The sequence below is a fragment of the Peromyscus leucopus genome, chromosome 12, assembly GCF_004664715.2.
Source record: "Peromyscus leucopus breed LL Stock chromosome 12, UCI_PerLeu_2.1, whole genome shotgun sequence".
NCBI classification, from domain to species: Eukaryota; Metazoa; Chordata; class Mammalia; order Rodentia; family Cricetidae; genus Peromyscus; species Peromyscus leucopus.
The window spans coordinates 62,520,782-62,544,588 of record NC_051073.1 but is presented as its reverse complement, the minus strand read 5'-3'; the positions used below and the strand labels follow the sequence as shown (position 1 = coordinate 62,544,588).

At 43.4% G+C, this 23,807-nt stretch overlaps 1 protein-coding gene across 1 annotated transcript in view; it reads left to right on the top strand.

Annotated features, from left to right (window-relative positions):
* Snx4 (sorting nexin 4) overlaps positions 1–23,807 on the top strand; it is a 59,550-nt gene that overhangs the window by 22,648 nt on the left and 13,095 nt on the right. The window contains 7 exon segments of the mRNA XM_028886365.2: positions 1,004–1,139; positions 2,457–2,606; positions 3,507–3,554; positions 10,188–10,243; positions 18,562–18,638; positions 18,755–18,776; positions 21,817–21,852. Of these exon segments, the coding sequence (XP_028742198.1) occupies positions 1,004–1,139; positions 2,457–2,606; positions 3,507–3,554; positions 10,188–10,243; positions 18,562–18,638; positions 18,755–18,776; positions 21,817–21,852 (525 nt within the window).

The following is a 23,807-nucleotide window of genomic DNA, read 5'->3' as shown; positions in this document are numbered from 1 at the left end:
TTTGTGTTAGTTCCAGGTCAGCCTAGTCTACACCACGAGTTCCAGGCCAGGAAGACCTGTCTTAAACAACAACGGAAACCAAACCCCTTCATTCATGATAGCAGCAGAAGTCTTGCGTGCCTTAAAATAGCCTTCACACGCTCTTACCCTAACTTCCTCCCAACTGCAGTTTGGACTTTGGTGTAGATAAAGCATGAGGTGCCTGCCAGCTCTGAGAAGGAAAAAAGGAGACACGAGCTGTAAGCTTTCTTCCTTGGCTGGAGCTTTTAGAATGTTTCTAATGTAGCGATTTCTCATGAGTGCAGACGGGTTCTCTGTAATGGAAGGAAAGTACTCAGGGCGAAAGCTTTGGACTCCGATGAATCTGAGTGCACAACACACAGCGTGTGTTTGTAGGCAGAGTGCAACTGCATCCTCATTTGTCAAATGGGCACAGGAAATCTGTTTCCTGGGGTTGTAAGTCTGAAGGAGGTGTGTAAGACGAATTGCTAAACGGTATTGTTAATAAAAAACCCGGAGTCAGATATTGGGGTGAAAAATTGAGAGATCAGAGGAATAATAGGACAAGCCATAGACAGCCTCACCTTACTGACCTTCAGTCTTTGTCCAAAGAGACCTACTTCCTGTACACCCATGCCTATATTCCTTTCCTTTTGCCATCTCACTTCCTCTGTCCGCCCAGCTACGTCACTTCCTCTCTGTCCGTACAGATCTCCAGACCTCTATGGTTAGTGCTGGGATTAAAGGTGTGTGCCACCATGCCTGGCTCTGTTCCCAGTGTGGCCTTGAACTCACAGAGATCTGGATGGATCTCTGCCTCCCGAATGCTAGGATAAAAGGTGTGTGCTGCCACTGCCTGACTTCCATGTTTAACATAGTGACTGGCTTTTTCCTCTGATCTTCAGATAAGCTTTATTGGGGGACTCAGATAAAATATCACCACAGAGGTGGGATTGTGTGGTCTGGTTTGAAGTAACAGAAATGCTCTTTGATTCCTTTTCAGGTCAGTTGAACATGCTGACGGTCAGAGTGTCCTCACAGACTCCCTGTGGAGGCGGTACAGTGAGTTCGAGTTGTTGAGAAACTACCTTCTAGTGTACTACCCCCATGTTGTTGTACCACCTCTTCCGGAAAAGCGGGTAAGACGCAGCGGTGGAGCTGAGAAGTGCCTGGGATTGAGCCATTCATTTATCTGTCTGTCTTTCTTCTTTTTTGTGTTTGCTTTTCGAGACGGGGATTCTCTGTGTAGCCCTGACTGTCCTGGAACTTGTTCCGTAGACCAGGCTGGCCTTGAACTCAGAGATCTGCTTTCCTCTGCCTTCCATATATCTATATTTATATCTGTTTGTTTGTTTGTTTATTCTTTTTCCTAAATATATAGCTCTAACCTGCTCAGTCTGTATAATGTTATTTGTATGTGTATGATTTCAGGGTTGACCATTTGGTAGCTTTCCATGGGAAGGACTGTTTCTCCCACTTGGAGCATTCATTAGTTGCCCAAAGTTCTCTCTCTAGGACGGAGGCCCCATACATGACCCCCTTCCATGCTAGCGTGTGTATTAGTGCTGACCTTGTACGGCCTTGTGTAGGCAGCCATGTTCATAGGTGTCGCTTCCCTGTCGTTCCCAGGAGATGGACTCCCAGTAGACTCCTGGTCCTCTGGCTCTCAGTCTTCCCACCCCTCTTCCCGATGTTCCCTGAGCCTTGGGTACAGAGATGTGCTGCAGATGCAGCGTCAGTCGGGGCGGGCCATCGCAGGGTCACTTGTTCTCTGCATTTTGATCAGCTCTGGTTTTCTTCAGTGGTAAAGAGAAGCTTCTTTTATGAGTGTGTGCTGGATAGTTTTATATCAGCCTGACACAAACCAAAGTCATCTGAGAGGAGGGAGTTCCAGTTGAGAAAATGCTTCTAGAAGAATTGAGCTGTAAGCACACAAGCCTGGGGGACATTTTCTTTTTCTTTTTCTTCTTCTTTTTTTTTTTTGGTTTTTTGAGACAGGGTTTCTCTGTGTAGTTTTGGAACTCACAGAGATCCGCCTGGCTATGCCTCCTGAGTGCTGGGATCAAAGGTGTGCGCCACCACTGCCTGGCCAGTCTTAATTAGCGACTGATGTGGGACTGAGATGGGAGGGCCCAGCCTGTTGTGGGTGTGGCTATCCCTGGATAAGAAAGCAGGCTGAGCAAGCCAAGAGGAACAAGCCAGTAAGCAGCTCCCCTCCATGGCCTCTGCATCAGCTCCTGCCTCCAGTTTCCTGTCCTGCTTGAGTTCCTGTCCTGACTTCCTTTGATGATGAACAGTGATTTGGGAGTGTGAGCCAAATCAACCCTTCCCTCCCAAGTTGCTTTGGTTGTGGTGTTTTGTCTTAGCAATAGTAACCCTAGCTGAGACGGAGGGAGGGTGAGAGCTGTACTTACTTGTGGTTGAGCCTGTTCCTAATGGTTGTTCTGTTTACCCAGGCAGAGTTCGTGTGGCATAAGCTCTCTGCTGACAACATGGACCCGGACTTTGTGGAGAGACGACGGATAGGCTTAGAGAACTTTCTCTTGAGGGTTGCTTCCCATCCTGTCCTTTGTAGAGACAAAATCTTCTATTTGTTTTTGACACAGGTATCTTCCTTTTAATTAGTCTTTAGACATTCATTTGAGTTAGACTTTTTAAAAGATTATAAAGTGCTGATTCTTGAGACTTTTGAAGTAGCTTTTGGTAGGCACTTTATTGTGCTTGTTTTAGTCTGAATTGTGGGCTGTTGGATTCTGTCAGTAGTTGAGGTTTTTTTTAATTTATGTATTATTAATGTGTGCGTGTGTATGTTCTCTTGAGTGTGATATGGGGAGGGAGCACACCTGTCATGGCGCACATGTGGAGGCAGAGGCCAGTTTTGTAGAGACAGCTTCTCTTTCCACCGTTACATGGGTTCTGGGAATTGATCTTAGTTGCCTAGCTTACATGGCAAATGCTTTACCTAAGTACAGAGCCATCTCAGTAGCCCCATAGCTAAGCTTTCAAAAACATCATTTATTTAATTTTCTGTGTATGTGTGTGTGTGTGCCTGAGTGTATGTACAGCATGGGGGCAGGAGTTGGTGCGGGTCAGAGCGGGGCTGGATCCAGGAACTGGAGTTACACATGGTTGTGAGCCACAGTGTGGGCTCTGGGAACTAAACCTGGGGCTTCTGCGAGAGCAGTAACTGTTCTTTACTACTGAGCCATCTCTGCAGCCACATCAGAGCTATAATCTTTACACTTAAAGATACTGTGACTTTATGTCTACTAGAATTCCCTAAGTGAAAACTCAAAATTAATCTTTAGCGTTAGGAGGCTGAGTATCTAAAATCTTGGATGTTTTTCAGACTTTTGAAGTTCGTACTGTATGTTTGGTTTTGACCTCTCCCATGTCACTTGAAATAAGAACAAAGTGGTAGATACTCAGTTTATTTCATGTGGAACGTTATATAATGCTTGCTTGGCTTGTCAGAGATAATCTCTAAAGCTGACTCTGATTTTTAGGAAGGTAACTGGAAGGAGACTGTGAACGAGACTGGATTTCAGCTGAAGGTAAGGATATTTGTGTGAATCCACGCCACACCCCTTTACAGTTCCCAGCATGGTAGCACGCACTTTCTTAATGGAGACGGGGCTCTGTTTGAATGAGCGAGTGGTGGGAATCAGCTTTGCATCTAACATCGTTGGCAGGGGTTTCAAGAAAACACCTCAGTTCACTTTGGATTTGTGTAATTTTAGTGTTAGTTGGGCTATACACTTAGAGTTTCTTAATCCTACCAGAAAATATTTTAAGTCAGTAATTTAAATTCAGTCTGTCCATTTTTCCTACAGTGTACTAGCACGTCTACATTTTCGTGTCCTTAAATTCTAGCTGACCACTTCACTTGTTCTGACTCCCACAGTCGCTTAGTCTGGGAGGCAGGACACTTAGGGAAACCCACACTTGGTTTTCCCAACATTGGTAGACCTGGGATGAGACCTTAGTCAGGCTTCTGGAGCATGAGACGTGGTGAGCAGTTTGAAATGAAGCGTGGTGAAATGGCCTCTGTTAGTGATGCTGGTTCATAGTCATTAACTTTGGTGTTTGGAAAAGAGAACGTTGCCTGGAGATGGAGAGGCTCAGTGATGAAGAAATGGAACTCTCCAGATCTTCCTGAAGGACAGCTAGCCCAGGTTATTCCATAGTCAAAAGGATTTGTCTGCTGTGAATCATGGGAGTGGGGTAGTGTAAGTTTGTAAAATATAGATTGAATATTCCTAAGTTGAAAATCTGAAATTTGAAATATTGTGAAATACTAAATATTTCAAAAGTTTAAACCATTTTAGTGGTGTGATTCCGTTTTAGACTTAGGAAAATTCTGTGTTTCAGATTTTACAAACAGGGCTACTCAACTGGAAAAGTCTGAAGACATTGTGAAGACCCAAACATTTCAGATAAGAGACACGGAACCTGTATTTAATATAAGATAGTAAATGATAGCCAGGTGTACTGGCACACACCGCTAATCCCAACCTAGGAAGCAGAGGCAGGGGGATCTCTGTGAGTTCGAGGCCAGCCTGGTCTACAGAATGAGTTCCAAGACAGCCAGAACTACATAGTGAGACCTTTTCTTGAAAAAACTTTTTTAAAAAGGTGGTAAATGATGAATCAGTTCAGCAATAGTACACCCAGACAAGAACAACAAACCATGTTCAGTAATTTAAAAGCACTTTCAGCTAGGCTTGGTGATAAATAGTGAAATCCCTTGGGAGGTAGAGGCAAGAAGATTAGAAGTTGAAGGTCATCCTGAGCTATGTAGCAAGCTTGAGGATAGTCTGGGCTACCTGAAACTCAGTGTCAAAAAAACAAATACCAACTCCTGGAGCTTCAGACAGTGGCATATAGGAATTTGAAATTCAGCACAAAATAAACAGGAAACGTAATTGTTTGCTTCTAATAGCAGTTTCTTGATTGTTAATTCAGCACTTGGTGGTGCTTAGAGGGAAGTTGTAGTTTTAGTTTAGGGATGGATATGAAATAAATCGAAAGTTTTATAAGGATTCATATTTTGAGTTTTCTGATAAATATTCTAAGATATATTACAAGTAAATAAGGAAAGATACAACTAATATCAAGTTATTTGGGTGATTTTTCTGTACATAAGAAGATATTTAGTCACTGATTTGGCCATTAGTCACTTATCTGTCCTTGTACTCAGTTTTGTCCCCAATTTGGTGACATTGAGAAAATACCCAAGTTTGTCTGTTATTATAGAATGTGCTGTTTACAGAATCCTTTAAATCTTATGGGCAGGTGGCTTTTGAAGTATTTGTTTTGTATTTGCATAGCCTTGTGGTTTAAAACTTGTTTTACTTTTATAAAGTATTTAAAAGGTAATACTTAATATAATACATAAAATTAATAATTCAAAAAGTCATGTGTTGAAAGACAGGAGATAGTCCAGAAACTTATTTATTGCTTATTTTATTATGAATTCTGTTTCAAGTCTTTCTTCCATGAAGGAAATGAGATCTTTTTGGACAGCCTCATAATGCACATGCATGCATATATGACACTGTATACATACATTGCTAGGTGTACACACACACACACACACACACACACACACACACACACACACACACCCGGTCACATTTAATTTGTATAAAGCTTGTATATCTAGCAGTTCTAGTTCATCTGATCACTGAAAGCTCCAATTAGGCAACACCGAGTTCTGCAATGTTCAGATGGATGTAACATGGGGTTACTGCTATACTTTTAGAAACAGTTGGGCCTCTCAAGCCTTGCTTCATGTTTTGAACATTTATATAAATACTCATGGTATATGATTCTGTGGAAGGAGAGCAAACGATTTGTCCCTAGAGTAATGAGCACATGAAGTAATTGGTGAAGAGGAAAATTGTTTTCATTCCGTTACCGTTGTCCGTCATGAGACTACACTAGTGTGTGTGCCCAGGTCGTCATGAATAGAGGCAGATTCAGAAGACTTGGGAACCCTTCCTTATGCTTGGAGGAAGGAATGTCAGAGACAGGGTTCGGGCCCTCTGCTAATTTCTGAGATTGCACATTCTGGGTACCTGCAGAGTGTAAGGTGCTCTCTCCTCTAAGTGCTGTGCAGGCAGTGACTGGCACGTTCTTAAGCAGTGTGTAATGTGGTATTAAGGGAGGGTAAGTCATTTAAAAAGGTACTTTAAAGCCGGGTCACAAGGCGAACTTTAATCTCAGCACTCGGGGGTAGAGACAGGCAGCTCTCTGTGAGTTCATGACCAGCCTGGTGTACAGAGTTTGAGAGCCCAGGTTAGCCAGGGCTACACAGAGAAACCTTGCGAAAAACAAAACAAAAAAATTTTTTTTGAATAGTGAAAAGCAGCATATGAGAAGTAGACTGTGATTGTTGTTAATGAGACAGTAGGGTTTATTTTCTGGAGTTATTTTAAGATGAGTCAGCCAGACAGTGGCTAGCAACACAAAACACAACCCCTTCCCAAAAGGATAAGGAAGTCCTCTAAGGCACACGTGAGCAAGTGTGGCCTGGGAGCACAGACTGGGGTTTCCCAGAATAACGGTTGTGCTGTGGGGTGGGTCACAGAACGAGAGTCATACGCAGTGCCATTCGTTGCCAAGCCCTGGGAGGGGGACAGAGAGCAGGGGGTGGGTAACAGCCGAGCCAGGAGAGTGCTGCTCTGGGGCCAGACGCCCTCTGAGGGCCTTCTTAGCCTTTGGGTGGTGGAAGCCTGAGGTCTGCTAAGAACACATTCCGAGGGCTCTGCCTGATAGTCCGAAGCTAGCTCTGTTTCCCCAGAGAAGGGACTAGAGTCCAAGATCGTCTTGGCTGTCAACCTGTAACCTATAATTCCAGCTCTACACAGTCACGAAGTTTTCAACATAGAGCTGGAATTACCCCACCCCCACCCAGGGAACTTCAGCTCTCATGGCTCACAGTTTTCATCCCAGCATTTGTGAGGCTGGGGCAGGAGGGTCATGAGTTCCAAACCACTCCAGGCTGTATATATGAGGAGAGTCTGACTCAAGAAAGGTGTGGACAGACTTTATTATCCAGATGGACCCTTTGTGGAGTATGGAGTGTACTGGGTATGCAGTATAGAGGTCACCTTTACCAAGACAAGGACAAGAGGCACAGACTGGGACTATTTTGGGCAAGCTGGCCAATAGTCTCCCTTGAAGAGATGATTTTGAGTTGAGATCTGAATGATAGGACGTCTGCAGTGGAGCCAGCCTTAAGGTCAGAAAAGAACAGTTAAGAGAGAAGCCCAGGCTGGAGAGTTTCCTTGGCAAGGTTTAGGAGAAAATGGAGAAAGCAGCTAAAAGTCTTGCCACGGCAGCCTTGTGCAGCTCCAGAGTCAATGTGCATTCAAATTACGCTTTTTAGTGGAAAAAAAAAAAAAAACTGGACAGTCCAGAGCGCACAGCATGATTTCAGATAAGGCTGTTTTAAAGGAGAAAAACGAAGGTGCTGTGAGCACCAGTAGGTTAGGGGCATCTTTGGGTGTTCAGAGGAGAGAGTCTGGGTCGGTAGATGCAGGGTAACCTGTCGGCGTTGCAGGGGCCAGGAGACTCTTCAGAGTTGCCTTTGAAGGAGTCTCTGGTTTGGTCACGGTTTAAGCATCTCCTCTTTCTGTGTGATCTTAAAATGAGCCGTGGTGATGGACCTAATCTGCCAGACATACTTGGAAAGGAAAGACTTAAAAGTAAGAAAAAAGAAAAAGTTTTAGGATAAGAAAGTGAGACTTGGGGCTGGAGAGATAGCTCAGAGGTTGGGAGCACTGGCTGTTCTCCCAGAGGTCCAGAGTTCAATTCCCAGCACCCACATGGTGGCTCATGGCCATCTATGATGAGATCTGGCGCCCTCTTCTGGCATACAGGCATACATGCAGGCAGAACACTGAATACATAGTAGATAATAGATCTCAAAAGAAGAAGAAAAAAAAGATTTGAACCTGGGCATGGTAGCGCACGCCTTTAATCCCAGCACTCAGGAAGCAGAGGCAGGTGGATCGCAGTGAGTTTGAGGCCAGCCTGGTCTACAGAGCTAGGTCTTGGATAACCAGGGCGACACAGAAAATCCCTGTCTCAAAAAACCCAACAAACACAAGTGAGATTTTCGAGCACTGGAGAAATGGCTCAGTGGTTAGACACTGGCTCTTCTTGCAGAGGACCAGAGGTCAAGTTCCAGTACCCAATGACGGTAGCTCAACCACCTGTAACCAGGCCCAGGAAGTCCAGTGCTGCCTTCTGGCCTCCATAGGCACAGGCATGTACGTGGAGCACAGACATGCCAGACGTACATAAAGAAAGAAATGTATTTGTTTATTTGAAAGTGAGATTTGAGAGGTTGAAGAGATAGCCTAGCAGTCAAGAGCACTTGTCATCTTTGCAGGAGACTTGGGTTCTTTTCCCAGCCCCTACATGGTGCCTCAAAACCATCTGTCACTCCAGTTCCCGTCTTTGGCTTCTGGGTACCAGGCGCCCATGTGGTACACACACATACACACAGGCAAAACACTCATATACATAAAGAGAAAGGAATACATCTTTAGGCTTTTCAGTGTTCATTAGCTAGCTGTGCAGAGTCCTGGCCTCTCCTGGAGCTGTGGGCACTGAGTGTGGAGGAGGAGCTCAGTTGTTATTTGTTCCTATTTTCTTAGCCAAGTAACTCGGATGTCCTGGTGGTTTGGGGTTACTTTGTTGTGTTAACTGAGAGTATTTGTAATTGTGGGTTGGAAATTGGAATAATATAAAATCTAAATGATGATTACTAATTCCTGTGCCTTAGGCAAAAAAGTTTTGTTGTTGTGTTTTTTTTTTTTTTTTTTAAGATTTAAATTTATATTTTCTATGTATGCACCACATGCATGCCTGGTGCCCATAGTGACTAGAAGAAGGCATGCGATCCTCTGGAATTGGGATTACAGGCAGTAAGTAGTGAGCTGCTACGTGGTGCTGAGAACTGAACCCAGGCCCTTTGGAAGAACAGCAAGTGCTCTTAACCACTAAACTATCTCTACAGCACCCTGATTTTGGTTTTTTGTTTGTTTGGGTTTGGTTTTGTGTGTGTGTGTGTGGGGGGGTATTTGTTTTTGTTTTTGTTTTTGGAGATAAGCTATGTAGTTCTGCCTGAACTGGAACTCACTTTGAAGACCAGGCTGGCCTCAGAGATCCACCTGCCTCTGCCTTCCAAGTGCTGGGATTAAAGGTGTGCACCGCCACCTTTTTGTTTTGTTTTGTTTTTAAGACAAGATCTCTCTACATAGCCCTCACTAGCTGTCTTGGAACTCACTATCTAGATCAGGTTGGCTTAGATCCACAGAGGTCAACCTGCCTCTACTTTCCAAGTGCTGGGATAAAGATGTGCATGCACCATCATGCTTGGCTCAGTTTTCTTTTTAAGTAAAAAATTAGGATTTGAGTATGTTAAGTATACATCTCATGCAGTGAAATTCTTATTTAGTATTTATCTGTCTATCTCTTCTTAGGGAACAATTATCTAGAAATAAGTTAAGATGTATTGTTTTGTAAGACAGGCACCACACTGTCTCACACGTGTAATCCTGGTGCTAGGGAACTAGCGCTAAGAGGGTGAGGAGTTTAGGGCCAGCCTGGGCTACATGAGATCCTATCTCGAACACCAAAAAGAAAAGGATGCCTTTAACACTTCAAACTAGCTATATAGCAATGTGATGCCATCTAGCTTGCTTTATTTAGCATAGCATTACTTTAATGTAGGTATTTTCATTTTTTTCTTTTTCTGAGACATTGATTATGATAAGAAAAATGAAGGCCCATTTAGTTTGGGTTCCACCTGAAAGGTACACTCAGAGCATACAGGATCTCCATAAAGCAGCAGGTTCACAGCCTGCCTAGGCAGGTCCTCGCTTTTCTTGGCTTAGAGATAATACAGAGTTATTGTCATTCCTGGTGCATTAGTGTTTACGGTTGTTTGTGTTGGAATCACTGAAGGCCACATATTCATTCTGACTTATAACATGCTTGTATAGTGTTCTCAAAAAAAGCTATTCTTTTCCAGAATGTTTAATGTGCTTACAACAAATGATTTAAAAAAAAAAAAAAGTATTTGAACATTTAATTCTGAAGGGAAAGTAAAACTGTTTGAATTTTATACCCTGAAATGTAATTGTATTAAGTCAACAAATTATTTTTTCCAGGCAGACTCCAGGTTAAAAGCGCTTAATGCAACATTCAGAGTGAAAAACCCAGACAAGTAAGGCTTTGCTTTAATAACAGTTTACAATGTTGTTTTGAGTGGTGCCTATCAATCTATTTAATTTTTCATTTCTGAATGTATGCACTTAATTTGCTAAATATTTTGAATAATAATTTACAATTAGTGAAACCTTAAAAGTCTAAAACTGATTTTGAAATTCGGTAATTTAAGGTTGTGTCTGAAGTTATAGAAAATTAGACCACTGCTTTTTCTTCTAGAAAGATTTACTAAATGTTGAAGATATCAGAAAAATGAGAAAAGTAATTTCCTGTAGTTTTTCCTGCGTGACTGCTTATCAAATGTGCACAGTTTAAGAAAATTATGTATTATATATACATATATATAATAACAGTCTAGTTTGTATGCCAAAAAACCTGAGGATAAATGTACAAGTAAGAGTCCTTGACTTGATGACCGTCAGTCTGTGTTCTTGAGAGCTTTTCTGCCCTAGATGCCAGGGTTTGCAGCATGCCTTCTCGAGGATAAGACAACCCTAGAGATTTAGTTTAGCTCGCTCTGATCTGGTGGGTGGGCCAGCCGCTTCCCCACTTGCTCCTCCACAGGAAAAGCACGCTTCCGCTTCCGCTTCTGCTTCCGCTAGAGGTGGTTTATAGTTGCAGCTGCTTAGGTAGATGCAGATGGCAAATGGGTTAGGATTTCTCCATTGAGTCAGTCCTTCAGCACTAATTCCTCGGGAAGCTAAATTCTTATCAAATGAAGTCCAAGTTTGCGCAGTTGATCACCTGTCGTGTCTAACTCTAATTTATACACTGACATTACTAATAATAATGTGGTAGGTACATTATCAGTAGGTACTAATAATGTTTTGTGGTAGGGATAGAGCCCAGGGCCTCTTGCATGCAAGGCAAGCCCTCGCTGGCAAGCTAAATCTGTAGGCCTTCTTGACTTTCATCATAAATTTTGAATATAAAATATAAATGAATATTTCCAAGGTTTTGATCATTAGAAAATGGTAATGGCCAGGTGGCGGTGGCGCACACCTTTAATCCCAGCACTGGGGAGGCAGAGCCAGGTGGATCTCTGTGAGTTCGAGGTCAGCCTGGTCTGCAGAGTGAGATCCAGGACAGGCATCAAAACTACAGAGAAACCCTGTCTCGGGGGAAAAAGTGATATTGATAACCATTGAACTTTTGTTTTGTTTTCTAAATTATGTGTATGTCTGTGGGTATAGGATCAGCAACCATACTTATTTCCATTTTGTTGTTCTCTCTCTCTCTCTCTCTTTTTTTTTTTTTAAGATTTATTTATTTATTATGTACATAGTATTCTGTCTGCATGTGTCCCTGCAGGCCAGAAGAGGGCACCAGATCTCATTACAGATGGTTGTGAGCCACCATGTGGTTGCTGGGAATTGAACTCAGGACCTCTGGAAGAGCAGTCAGTGCTCTTAACCTCTGAGCCATCTCTCCAGCCCCTTGTTTATTTCAAGACAGGGTTTCTCTATGTAGCTCTGGCTGTCCTGGAACTCCCTCTGTAGACCAGGCTTGCCTTAAACTCATAGAGATCCGCCTGCCTCTGCCTCCCCAGTGCTGGGACTAAAGGGGTGCACCACTACTGCCTGGCTAGTGTGTGCTTTTAAAAAAATATATATTTATTTATTTTATTTTATGTGCATTGTTTTTTTGCCTGCATGTCCTTCTATGTGAGGGTGTTGGGTCCCTTGGAACTGGAGTTACAGACAGTTGTGAGCTGCCATGTGGGTGCTGGGGATTGAACCTGGGTCCTCTGGAAGAGCAGCCCCTGGTTTTTCCTTTTTAAGAATGTCATACCAAATCATAGGTAGCCTCTCAGATTGGCTGCTTTCATTCAGCCGCCGTGGAGGTTTTTATAAGTGTCACAATGGCATGTGTGGCAAATACTCGGTGTTCTGTAGATTAGAACTAAAATTCTAAGTTCCTCTAAAGGAAACAAGCTAAGTTGGTGCCACTGGTGGAGGAATATTCCTCAGAGGATCTGTTATTTTTATTGATACTTTAACATTAATGTTTTGCTAATTAACTTTTTTATTTTATTAAATGTTAATGCAAATGAAAAAGATTTTGTCAATTGAATTTCTTCTTTTTTTACTTTACAAGGTTATTTGAATTACTGGATTTTATTTATCCATATTGTTGGTTTTTAGAATTTTAGATGGGCTATGGCCAGTAATATTGTCAGAGTATAAAATCATGTCTAGTTGCAAGGAAACTTATTTGCCTTAAATTCCATTATAAGAGATTCTTAATATGTAAATTCTCTGTTCTAGGTCTGAACAGACCTAGATTAATAATTAAAACAGATTAATAATAATGTGAAACAATCACACCATTATTAAAGTAGTATGCATCACAAAAATCCTCCAAAACCAGAATAATTATTTCAGAGAGATGACCAAATGCTGTTTCTAGTTGCTTTAGCAAGTGTGTTTTCTCCCAGACTGATGTGACTGGTAAAGCAGCAAGAAGGGACCTTAGTCCAGGGGTTCCCAGCCTTCCTCTGCTGTGGTCCTTAATATTAATACAGTCATGTGTGGTCACCCCTGTATAAAATTATTTTCATTGCTACTTCATAACTGCAATTTTGCTACTGCTATGAATTGTAATGTAAATATCTGTGTTTTCCGATGGTTTTAGGTGACCCTGTGAATGGGTAGTCCGACACCCTTGGGTTGTGACCCACAGATGCAGAACCAGTGCCTTAGGGTTCTGTAAATGTCATTTCTCTTGTGCTGACAGTATAAGTGCACCTAAGGTTGATTGTGGCCACTCATTGCCCGCTTACGTTGTATTGCAAATAAACCAAATCCATTAAAACAAAATCTACAGAATAAATCAGCCAGATTACTTAAATCACATGTTCTTTATCTAGTTATTTTTAAATCTATTAGTTTGTTTGATTTTATATAAACAAACAGTTCTAATCTTGTGCCCATCATAACCTTGCCAGGAAGTTTCATTTACTGTGATTGCTGGTTTTTCTTGTGTGGAAAAACAAAACACTGTCTTCAGTTAAATCACATATAAAACCATCATTTTTCTTTTAAAGGAAAACAAATCACATGGTCAGATATTTAATTATGAGTTTCTTAGGTCTTTTGTGTTTGTAGGTTAATTGGAGCAGGGAGGATAGAAATTAATATAGAGTTGGAATTGTCTTTAAGTGGCTCGGGTCAAGGGTTTTGCAGTATAGTAAAATATGGGTAAAAGTGATTGCCACGTAGGCTTGACACCTTACTTTGATCCTAGAATCCATGTTAAAAAGCTAGATGTAGCCGGGCGTTGGTGGCGCACGCCTTTAATCCCAGCACTCGGGAGGCAGAGCCAGGTGGATCTCTGTGAGTTCGAGGCCAGCCTGGACTACCAAGTGAGTCCCAGGAAAGGCGCAAAGCTACACAGAGAAACCCTGTCTCGAAAAACCAAAAAAAAAAAAAAAAAAAAAAAAGCTAGATGTGGAGACTGGAGAGATGGAGGACCCAGGTTCAATCCCCAGCACCCACATGGCAGCTCACAACTGTCTGTAACTCCAGTTCCAAGGGAGCTGACACCGTCACACCAAAGCACATAAAATAAAGTTCAATAAATTAAAAACAAAACAAAACCAGATGTGACGATGCACATCTGTAATCCTAGCACTTTTATGGTGAGATGGGAGATGGAGTTAGGAGAATCTCCTAGAAGTTCACAGGCTAGGTAGTCATGACAGAAGGAAAGAACTAACCCCTGAAAGTTGTCCTTTGACCTCCACATGTGCACCATAGCACACCCATGCTCACATTCACTCAAGCACAGCCTCCACATGTGTGTACACCATAGCACACCCATGCTCACATTCACTCAAGCACAGCCTCCACATGTGTGTACACCATAGCACACCCATGCTCACATTCACTCAAGCACAGCCTCCACATGTGTGTACACCATAGCACACCCATGCTCACATTCACTCAAGTACAGCCTCCACATGTATGTGCACTATAGCACACCCGTGCTCACATTCACTCAAGTACAGCGTCCACATGTGCACCATAGCACACCCATGCTCACATTCACTCAAGCACAGCCTCCACGTGTGCACCATAGCACAACTATGCTAGCATTCACTCAAACACAGTAATAATAAATAGAAAAAAAAAAAAACTAAAAAACAGCTCTTCAGATAGGCAGGGCCGTAGGAACTGGAAATGTAGAAGCTGAAGGAGGAAGATTGGGAGCTGACATTTGTGAATTCTTAGTCACGAGACTCACAATACATTGAGCTCCTTTTCTGTGGGGTTTATTTTAGGTGATGGTTGATTGTACAGATTGTACAAAAGGTGTGAGTGAGGCCTAGAGAGATGGCTCAGTGGTGAAGAGCACTGGCTGCTCTTGCAGAGGACCTGGGCTCAGTACCCAAGCCCCGACATGGTGGCTCACAGACATCTGGACTCCAGTTCCAGGGGATCCCATGCCCTCCTCTGACCTGTGTGAGCACCAGGCACACACATGGTACACACACCTACATGCAGGCAAAACACTCACATATAAAATGAGTAAATCTTTAAACTTTCTTCCTGTGTCAGGGAGACAGGGTCTCACTGTATCTGGCTGTCTTAGAACTCACTGCGTAAACCAGGCTGTCCTTGAATCCACCTGCTCTCTGCCTACCGAGTTCTGGGATTAAAGGTATGCTCTACAATGCCTGGTTAAAAACAAACAAACAAACAAACAACAACAACAAACCTTCCGAAAAACGTTTAAGAGATTTGTATGACTTGACACCTTCAGTGTGATAGGATGGGGAAGACTAAAATCGTAAGAAAATACGAGGATGTGAAGAAGTCAACAACAGTTGATTCCAAACTGTTTGTGCCTTTGCGCTCTCAGATTGAAGAGGAACAGCCTGTGGGGACGTGATTCAGATAATGAATGAGATTTGCTGGGTGGGGGACCCCTGTCCAGGTTGAGAGGGTGCAGTGATTACAAAGTGCAGGAATGCAGAGACTGGGAAGGTGGAAGGCAGCCTGTGGCTGGGATGACGATGGGACTGTTCTGAAAGGAATAGATGAAAAAATGATGTAGACAGCCTCAGGCTTACGTTAGAATCTCTGAGTGTTGGGAGATGACAGAATCTGGCATTGTGTACGCTTCTTTAGTCTCTCTAACAATACCTTGTCACTAAGGTCATTAAGAATCAACTGTCCTTAGTTTCATGTGCAGACTGTGCTGGATTTTGGTTTTGGCAAAGGATCTAGATCTCATTTCTGGAAAATCCATGCCTCCATTTCTTAACTGCTGCCTAAGGCTTGATGGATTCTTTGGTCTTCACCATTAAGCCTTCCCATCCCCAGTATCGAATTCCTCTGAAGATGCAGGGTTCGTTCTGCTGGCCAATGCTGTGGGTATTTAGAATCTGAACTGTGACTCTCTGGGATAGGATTGGTACCATGGGGATCCTGTTCCCTCCCTTACCCACCTGCCCTTTAAAAGGAAGCAGATGGTGAAAGAGTGGTGGGTGGTTTGCTTGCTCTTTTGGGAGGCCCACCACCCAGCTCCCACATAAATCACTCATGGAGGCTTGTTCTTAATTAGGAATGCCCGGCCTTAGCTTGGCTTGTTGCTAGCCAGTTTTTCTTAACTTAAATTAGCCCAGCTACCTTTTGCTTTGGGGCTTTTCCCATTCTCTTACTTCTGTAAATATTACTCTTACTCCATGGCTTGCTGTGTAGCTGGGTGGCTGGATGGATGGCTAGCCTCCTTCTCTGGCTGCTACTTCTCCCAGATTTCTCCTTCTGTTTATTCATTCTGCCTGCCAGCCCCACCTATCCTTTCTCCTGCCTTGCTTTTGGCCGTTCAGTTCTTTATTAGACCATCGGATGTTTTAGACAGGCAAAGTAACACAGCTACACAGAGTTAAACAAATGCAACATAAACAAAAGTAACACACCTTAAAATAATATTCTACCATAAATGATTGGCCTTGGGCATTCTGTCATTGAGATGCAAGAACCTCTGGATCACTTAATTAGGTGGGCTGCATGTTTAACTGTTTTATAGTCTTCTGAACTTTTTCATAACCCACTGTGACATTAAGAATTTTGTAGTTAAGCCTACTCTAAAAGGAAAGGGCATTAGGGAGTCAGGCTTAGGGACTCCAGAGGAACCACATATAAAGGATTTCTGACTCCTAGTCCCCAGTACAACATTTAATAGAAGCTATACAGAATAGTGCACACCCTAGCCAGGCAAGCAAAGGTGCTCATACCTTTAATCCCTGCACCCAGGAGGCAGAGGCAGGAGGATCTCTGAGGTCAAGGCCAACCTGGTCTACAGAGTGAGATCCTGGACAGCCAGGGCTACACAGAGAAACCCTGTCTAGAAAAACAAGGGGAAAAAATAGTGCACATCTTTCTTTTTGGGTTTTTTCGAGACAGGGTTTCTCTGCGTAGCTTTGCGCCTTTCCTGGAGCTCACTTGGTAGCCCAGGCTGGCCTTGAACTCACAGAGATCCGCCTGCCTCTGCCTCCCGAGTGCTGGGATTAAAGGTGTGCGCCACCACGCCTGGCTGTGCACATCTTTCATCTCAGCTCTTGGGTTCCAGGACAGCCAGGGTTATGTAGTAAAACCCTGTCTCAAAAAACAAAACAAAAACAGATAAATAAGATTTGATAAAGGACTGATAGGTTTAATGATTTACCTCCTACCACTTCAGTGTGTTAGTTTCTACAGGAAAATGCTACCAGCCAAACATTGGCTGTGTATAAAGAAAGGAGTTCACAATTGTTTAGGATAATATTCTTTTTTAAAACTTTAATTTAGACATCTAGAACATGTTTGACTACGTACTATACTCTAATAACTTGTTAGGTATATGTGCAGATTGCTGTATATGGAAGATTATAACATGGAAAAGTTTCAACTTGGTCCCTATCTGTCTATTCTCACTTCCTTCCCCAGAGTTTGATATCTCAAAAGTCTACAAATGTCAGCAAAATGCATCCATTTTCTGCCTCTCCCTCCTGACTGTAGACGTCTCTTTCCAGTAGGGTGACTCTCAGTGGCAGTCATACTTGCCCTCCCCTTAGTGCCCAGATGATATCTCAGCTGAGCAGCAGCACTGCCTTGAGAGGAGCGGGGGCTGTGTAGTCAGAGGTGGATTCCCTCCCGCAGGCCAGCAGCGTCTGGTGAGATGAGCCGTGGGAACTGTCAGCAGGAGCTCTGTGTCCTTTCCTAAGCTGCCTTAAAGAATTGAGACCTTAGGATCCCAGAGATGGTTCAGCAGGCAAGAGTGTTACTGTCAGCCAGGTGGCGGTGGTGGCACACGCCTTCTATCCCAGCACTCGGGAGGCGGAGGCAGGCGGATCTCTGTGAGTTCGAGGCCAGCCTGGTCTACAGAGCGAGTTCCAGGACAGCTAAGGCTGTTACACAGAGAAACCCTGTCTAAAAAAACCAAGAAAAGTGTTAAGTGATTCTAAAGAAGAGGATGGGATAATGAGGATTTGAGAAAGCTTTAAATGGACTGGCAGGAGTGAAAGTGAGGTCTTCCCACCTGATGCCTTCTGTTGTCTGTGTGGAGAATGGCCTTAGAATCCTGGTGTCTTGAGCTTGCAAGATGGATCCATGGTTTAGAACACTTGTTGCTCTTCCAGAGGATCCGTGTTCAATTCCCAGCACCCACATGATGGTTTATAACCACGAGTAGACCAGTTCCAGGGTATCCAGTGTCCTCTTCTGACCCTCTTGAGGGTGCAAGTGGCATACATCACCATTCAAATAAAATAAAACATTTAAATCTAGGCTAGGTGGTGGTGGGGCATGCCTCTAATCTCAGAACTCAGGAGGCAGAGGCAGGTGGAGCTTTGTGAGTTCCAGACCAGCCTGGTCTACAGAGCAAGTTCTAGGACAGCTAGGACTACACAGAAACCCTCTTTGGGGGGGTGGGGAATCTTAAATCTTGTTGTCTTTAGAGAGTAGAGCTTTGAGTCTTTGTGGACAGTGGGAAACAAAGGTTACTAAGATTGTTAAGAATGTTGGAAACTGCTATTTAGCTTGCAGTATATTTTTTTAGCATCATAAAGGTTTTCCTTTTTTTTTTTGTTTTCAAGATAATTTTCCATACCCATAGATTTTTATCTCTTATCTTAGTCCCATGATGTAAATTAAGAAGTTTGCCTCTTTCCTTGGCTTTCAGTATGTGTATGTACACTGCTTGATTTTAGACTGTTTCTCTGTTTGTATTGATTTGTAACGTTCAGGGACAGGGTGCGGTTACATAGAGTGAGTGTCATTGTCCGAGGCACTGCCGTGTTGTACACAAACTCTGCCTGTTTTCCCGTTGCAGAAGATTCACCGAGCTGAAGCACTACAGTGATGAGCTGCAGTCCGTCATCTCCCATCTCCTTCGAGTCAGAGCTGTAAGTGAGCAGAGCTCTGGGACGCATCGCCTAGGACAGCGCTGGTCGCTGAGTCACCACAGGCGCTTCTGAGGAGGGGGTGGCGCTTATGCTGGATGACTGATTGCACATTTAAATTAGTAGCTGATAAGCAGACTGGCTTGTAAGAGAAGTGGGGAGGCTTGTCTTTAGAAACAGCTTGAAGAATTTGAGTCCGTTGTTTTCCTCCTGGTGTGGAATGGTGTGGCTGACTTGACAGCTTGTCATTTGAGAGTGGAATGTAATAATGGAGGATCTGTAGAATAATGCCTCGGCCTTTGAGGTCTTTGAAGCTTTGTGGGATCATTTATGGATGTTAGGACATCTTGTGTCTGTGGCCCTTTAAGACAGGGTATTACTGTGCAGCCAAGGATGGCTTGAACTTAGCTATCCTCCTGCCTCACCTTCCTCATTGCATATAGCAGCACACCTGGTTCTTCGTCTGTGCCCCGAAATCCCACTGAGTACACTTACTTAAGGTACTGTCTGCCATGGCTAAAGGGCTGAGGAACAACAGCCATTGTACTTGCACAGGACGTTGGTTGCAATGCACGTGGGGAAAAGTCTTTTTCAGTAAATGGAGTACCTGGAAAATTGGTCATCTAATCTTCCCAGAGACCTTTGAACCCGAGACAGGTTACCAGGTGTAGGGTCACATCTTGTGGGCTGAAAGCTTCTGGAGAGGGAATACATTGACTAAGAGCACCCAGCAGTGAAGAATGGAATGTGGGGGCAGTTGTAGATGAAAATAGCTTGGCTGTATAATAATTACTGAAGTGAGTGCTGGGAAGTACGTGTGCAGTCTTCGTCCTTTATGAGAGGTAGAGGTACACTCTTGCTCTCTATACTTTAAATATGTATTTTTTCATGTGTTGAATCTCCTAGAACTGGAGCTAGAGATGGTTGTGAGTTTTCCATGTGGGTGCTAGGATTGAACCTAGTCCTCTGGAAGAGCAGCCAGTGCTCTTAACTTTGGAGCCACCGCTCCAGCCCTTCTCTCTAGTCTTTGTTTGTTTGTCCCAGTCTTGGTGCTCGAACAAAGGGGCCTCATGAATGCTAGACAATCTCCCACTAAACTACTCTTTTCTATACCTACATATACTTGAACTTTTCCATGACAGCGTAGACAAATAGGACTGGGGTGTGTAGCCCTATGGTAAAGTATATGACTAGCATGTTCAAGGCCTTGACTTGCATCTCTACACACACACACACACACACACACACACACACACACACACACACACAGACACACACACACACACTCAGTGAATTGCCCTGGTTGGCAGAGTCACCTGATGGAGGACATGTCCTTATCTCCTGAGGCACAGTATAAAGATTTGGAGCACGCTAGTCTCACAGTTCTACATAACAGCTGCACTCATGGGGCTGGGCGATGGCTCAGGTCAAGAGCACCTGGTGCTATTGTGGAAGACCAGGGTTGAGTTACCAGGGCCACAGGATGGGTAATAGCCATCTGTGACTCTAGTTCCAGGGGATCCAATACCTCTTCTATACTCATACACATAATGCCTAGGCATACATGCCGACAAAACACATGTACATGTAACTAAAAAGAAATCTTTTTTTTTTTTTAAAGATTTATTTATTTATTATGTGTACAGTATTCTGCCTACACACCAGAAGAGGGCACTAGATCAAATTACAGATGGTTATGAGCCACCATGTGGTTGCTGGGACTTGAACTCAGGACCTCGGGAAGAGTGGCCAGTGCTCTTAACCTCTGAGCCATCTCTCCAGCCCCTAAAAAGAAATCTTATTTTTAAATTTTTTAAAGATTTACTTATTTATTTAATGTATGAATGCTCTTTATGCAAGAAGAGAGCATTAGATCCCACTAGAGATGGTTGTGAGCCACCATGTGGTTTCTGGGACCTCTGGAAGAGCAGCCAGTGCTCTTAATCCCGGAGCCATCTCTCCAATTTTAAATAAATCTTTTAAAGAAAGAACTTGAATTCAACTACATTTCTATTTCCTATTGCACTCCATTGCTTCTTCTCCAGAAGGAAACACATTTTTAATAAAACTTTGCTAATATTCTAAAAATACACGTTTACTTCACTAACATTGTAAAGATGCAAATTATAGTCACTGACATCATATTTAACATTATCGTGTTGTTGTTTATAAATATGGTAATGCCTGGTGTTTACAGCCCAGTCAGAGGGTGGCAGGAGGGATCACACGGAGCTCCTTCCTTTGGAACCTTTTTTCAGGAGTCTTTTTTTTTTTTTTTTTTTTTTTGAGATGGGTCTCACTGTGTAGACTTGGCTGGGCTAGGACTCACTCTGTAGACCGTATTATAGTTGAACTCAGAGATGGACCTGCCTCTGCCCTCTAGTGCTGGGATTGGAGGCGTGGGCCACTAGGCCCAGCTAGGGAGTTTAAATCTCAGAATCTCTGAAATCTGTTAGGAGACTCAAAGAAGAAAAGGCTGTGTGTGTCCAGCTCTTTAAAGTTCACCATAGCTTGTCACAGACTGTCCTTTCCCGTGTCAGCCTGTCACAGACTGTCCTTTCCCGTGTCAGCCTGTCACAGACTGTCCTTTCCAGTGTCAGCCTGTCACAGACTGTCCTTTCTAGTGTCCGCCTGTCACAGACTGTCCTTTCCCGTGTCAGCCTGTCACAGACTGTCCTTTCCAGTGTCAGCTTCTCATAGACTCTGTCCTTTTCAGTGTCCCAGCACTTGGGATGCCGAGGCAGGTGAATCTCTGAGTCCGTGCCTAGCCTGGTCTACAGATCAAGTCCCATGGCAGCCAGGACTTCACAGAGAAACCCTGTCTCAAAAAACCAAAAACCAAAACAAGAATAAACAAAAAAAGCCAACCAAAAAACTGCTAAAAAGAACTGTGGCAGCAGCACAGTAAACGCGTCGGGCTGTGCTAGCTCTGTTTGTGATGTGGTTTGAAGGGTATTTTTCTTTCCTGGTTTTTCTTGATCTCGTACTAAGCATGATCATTGGGTTTTTTCCCTACTCTTAAAAATGTATATGCTGAGATTGTTCAGAGGTTAAGAGCTAATGTCTGTATGTTCATTACACATGGTCCACCTCGTAACATCTCAGTTTCTGTTAACATTTTCAAAGATGTATATGATTTCGAAGTAGTCTGTACTCTATAAGTTTCTGTTACATTAGAAGTGCAGACGATCTATGGTGTGATACTATGGGAGAGTTTTTAGGTAAGTGTCTTACAGACTTTTACAGACATTTCGCTCTGACTGGATTTTTGGCTTTAAAACCCTTACAATGTATGACTCAGAAGAGTACATTTTATTTATTGATTTATATTCTCTAATTGTAGTGTGTATGTGTTCACATGTTGGATGGTGTATACATGTCAAATGCTGTGCACATGTGTGTGGAATCCAGAGGTTTGTAGTAAGGTTTTTCTTTGGGCCACCAGCCTCAAATAATGATATGGAGACTTATTATTTATTAATTATGAAAGCTCAGACTGCTTAAGCTTGTCCCATTAGCTCTTTTAGCTGAAATTAACCTGTTTATATTAATCTATGTTTTGCCTTGTGGCTTTTTACTTTTCTTTCATCCTGTTATGTCCCTCTGTGTCTCATTGGTGTCTTTTTCTCTCGAGCCTAGAATCATCCCAAGTTCCTCTCTTTTTCCGGAAGTCCCGCCTATCTCTCCTGCCTAGCTGTCAGCCATTCAGCTTTTATTACACCTCCTCACAGGGTGTACAAATATCCTACAACGGAGGTTAGCATTGGGTATTGTTAGGTCATTCTCCACCTTAACCTGAGGTGGGTTCTTTTAGTTGACTCCAGAGCTCACCACTTTGGATTAGTCTGGCTAGCGAGCTGGCTCTGTTCCTGCGTCCCAAGTGCTGGCATTATAGGTACGCTGTCACATTAGTGTAGTTATAGCTTTCCAAGCTCTGGTCCCTGGGCTTCCCTGGGAAGCCCTTTATTCCCAGAGCCATATCCCTCAATTCCTGATCCTTTTGGAACAGGGTTTCACCCTGGACCTTCCTTACGTTGGAGCCCAGGCTCATCTCAGACTTGTAACATTCCACCGTCTCTGACTCATGTTGAGATTTACAGCCACATTTCACTGTCTCTGGCAGAACGGTAGTCACTGGTGTCCTGTGGGAGTAGTTTTCACTGTTCAGGTAAATACTTTCATTTTAAAGCCCTTCTGTAAGCAGGTGGTGCGGAAATTGTACATGCTGAGTGAGAAACGCCCAACTTAAGGGGCCCAGGGCCTTTTACTTTCTCCGGTGATTGCCTGGAGAGGGAGAATGGATCCCTGGAAACTGCTGTCCAATAGGATTGGATACTTTCTCTCTTTGCTTTGTTTTCGCCGTTTTATAAGACTTTGGCCAGATGAGTTTTTCAGTCTGTGGTGTTTCAGTGATTAGAATACTTGTGTGAGGGTGGGGGTCAGCACAGGGTCAGAACAGTTGTCGAGTTTCTGTGAGTCCCTGGGTTCAGTCCTCAGTCCCAAAGTGGGGAGGGTGGGATAGGGAAGTATGTGTGTATGACTTGCATGTTTTGGTTATTTAAGTGGTTTGTAGTTTAGTTTATATTAGGGGTGTTTTGCCTACAAGCATGTATGGGTACCACATGTGTGCCGTGTGCCTGTGGAGGCCAGAAGTTCCTCTGGAACTAGAGCTATGGTATTGTGAGCTGCCATGTGGCTGCTGGGACTCTAACCCAGGTCATTCGAGACAGGGTCTTTCTGTGTAGCCCGGGCTGGCTTGGAACTCACTCTGTAGACCAGGAGGCCTAGAACTTAGAGGGTCTGCCTGCCTCTGCCTTTGCAATGCTGGGATTAAGACATGCACCACCATCCCAGGTTGACACGCTTTTCTTTTGTCAACTTTCTTTGGGGGGTGGTCCTTTTCTTTATTATTATTGTTTTGTTGTTGTTTTTTGAGTGTAGCCCAGGCTGACCTTATTTTGTCATGTAGTCATAGATGACTTTGAACTTCTGATCCTCCTGCCTCTGCCTTTCAAGTGCTTGGATTACAGGATGTGCCACCACATTTATTCTGTCAACTGCGCTATATCCCTAGCTCTGTGTGTTTGTGGTCTTCCCTTTAATTACTGAATTTTAAGGGAACACCAGTATACTTGAATCACAGAAAGTAAATCCCAATATGGGTCCTAACATGGGC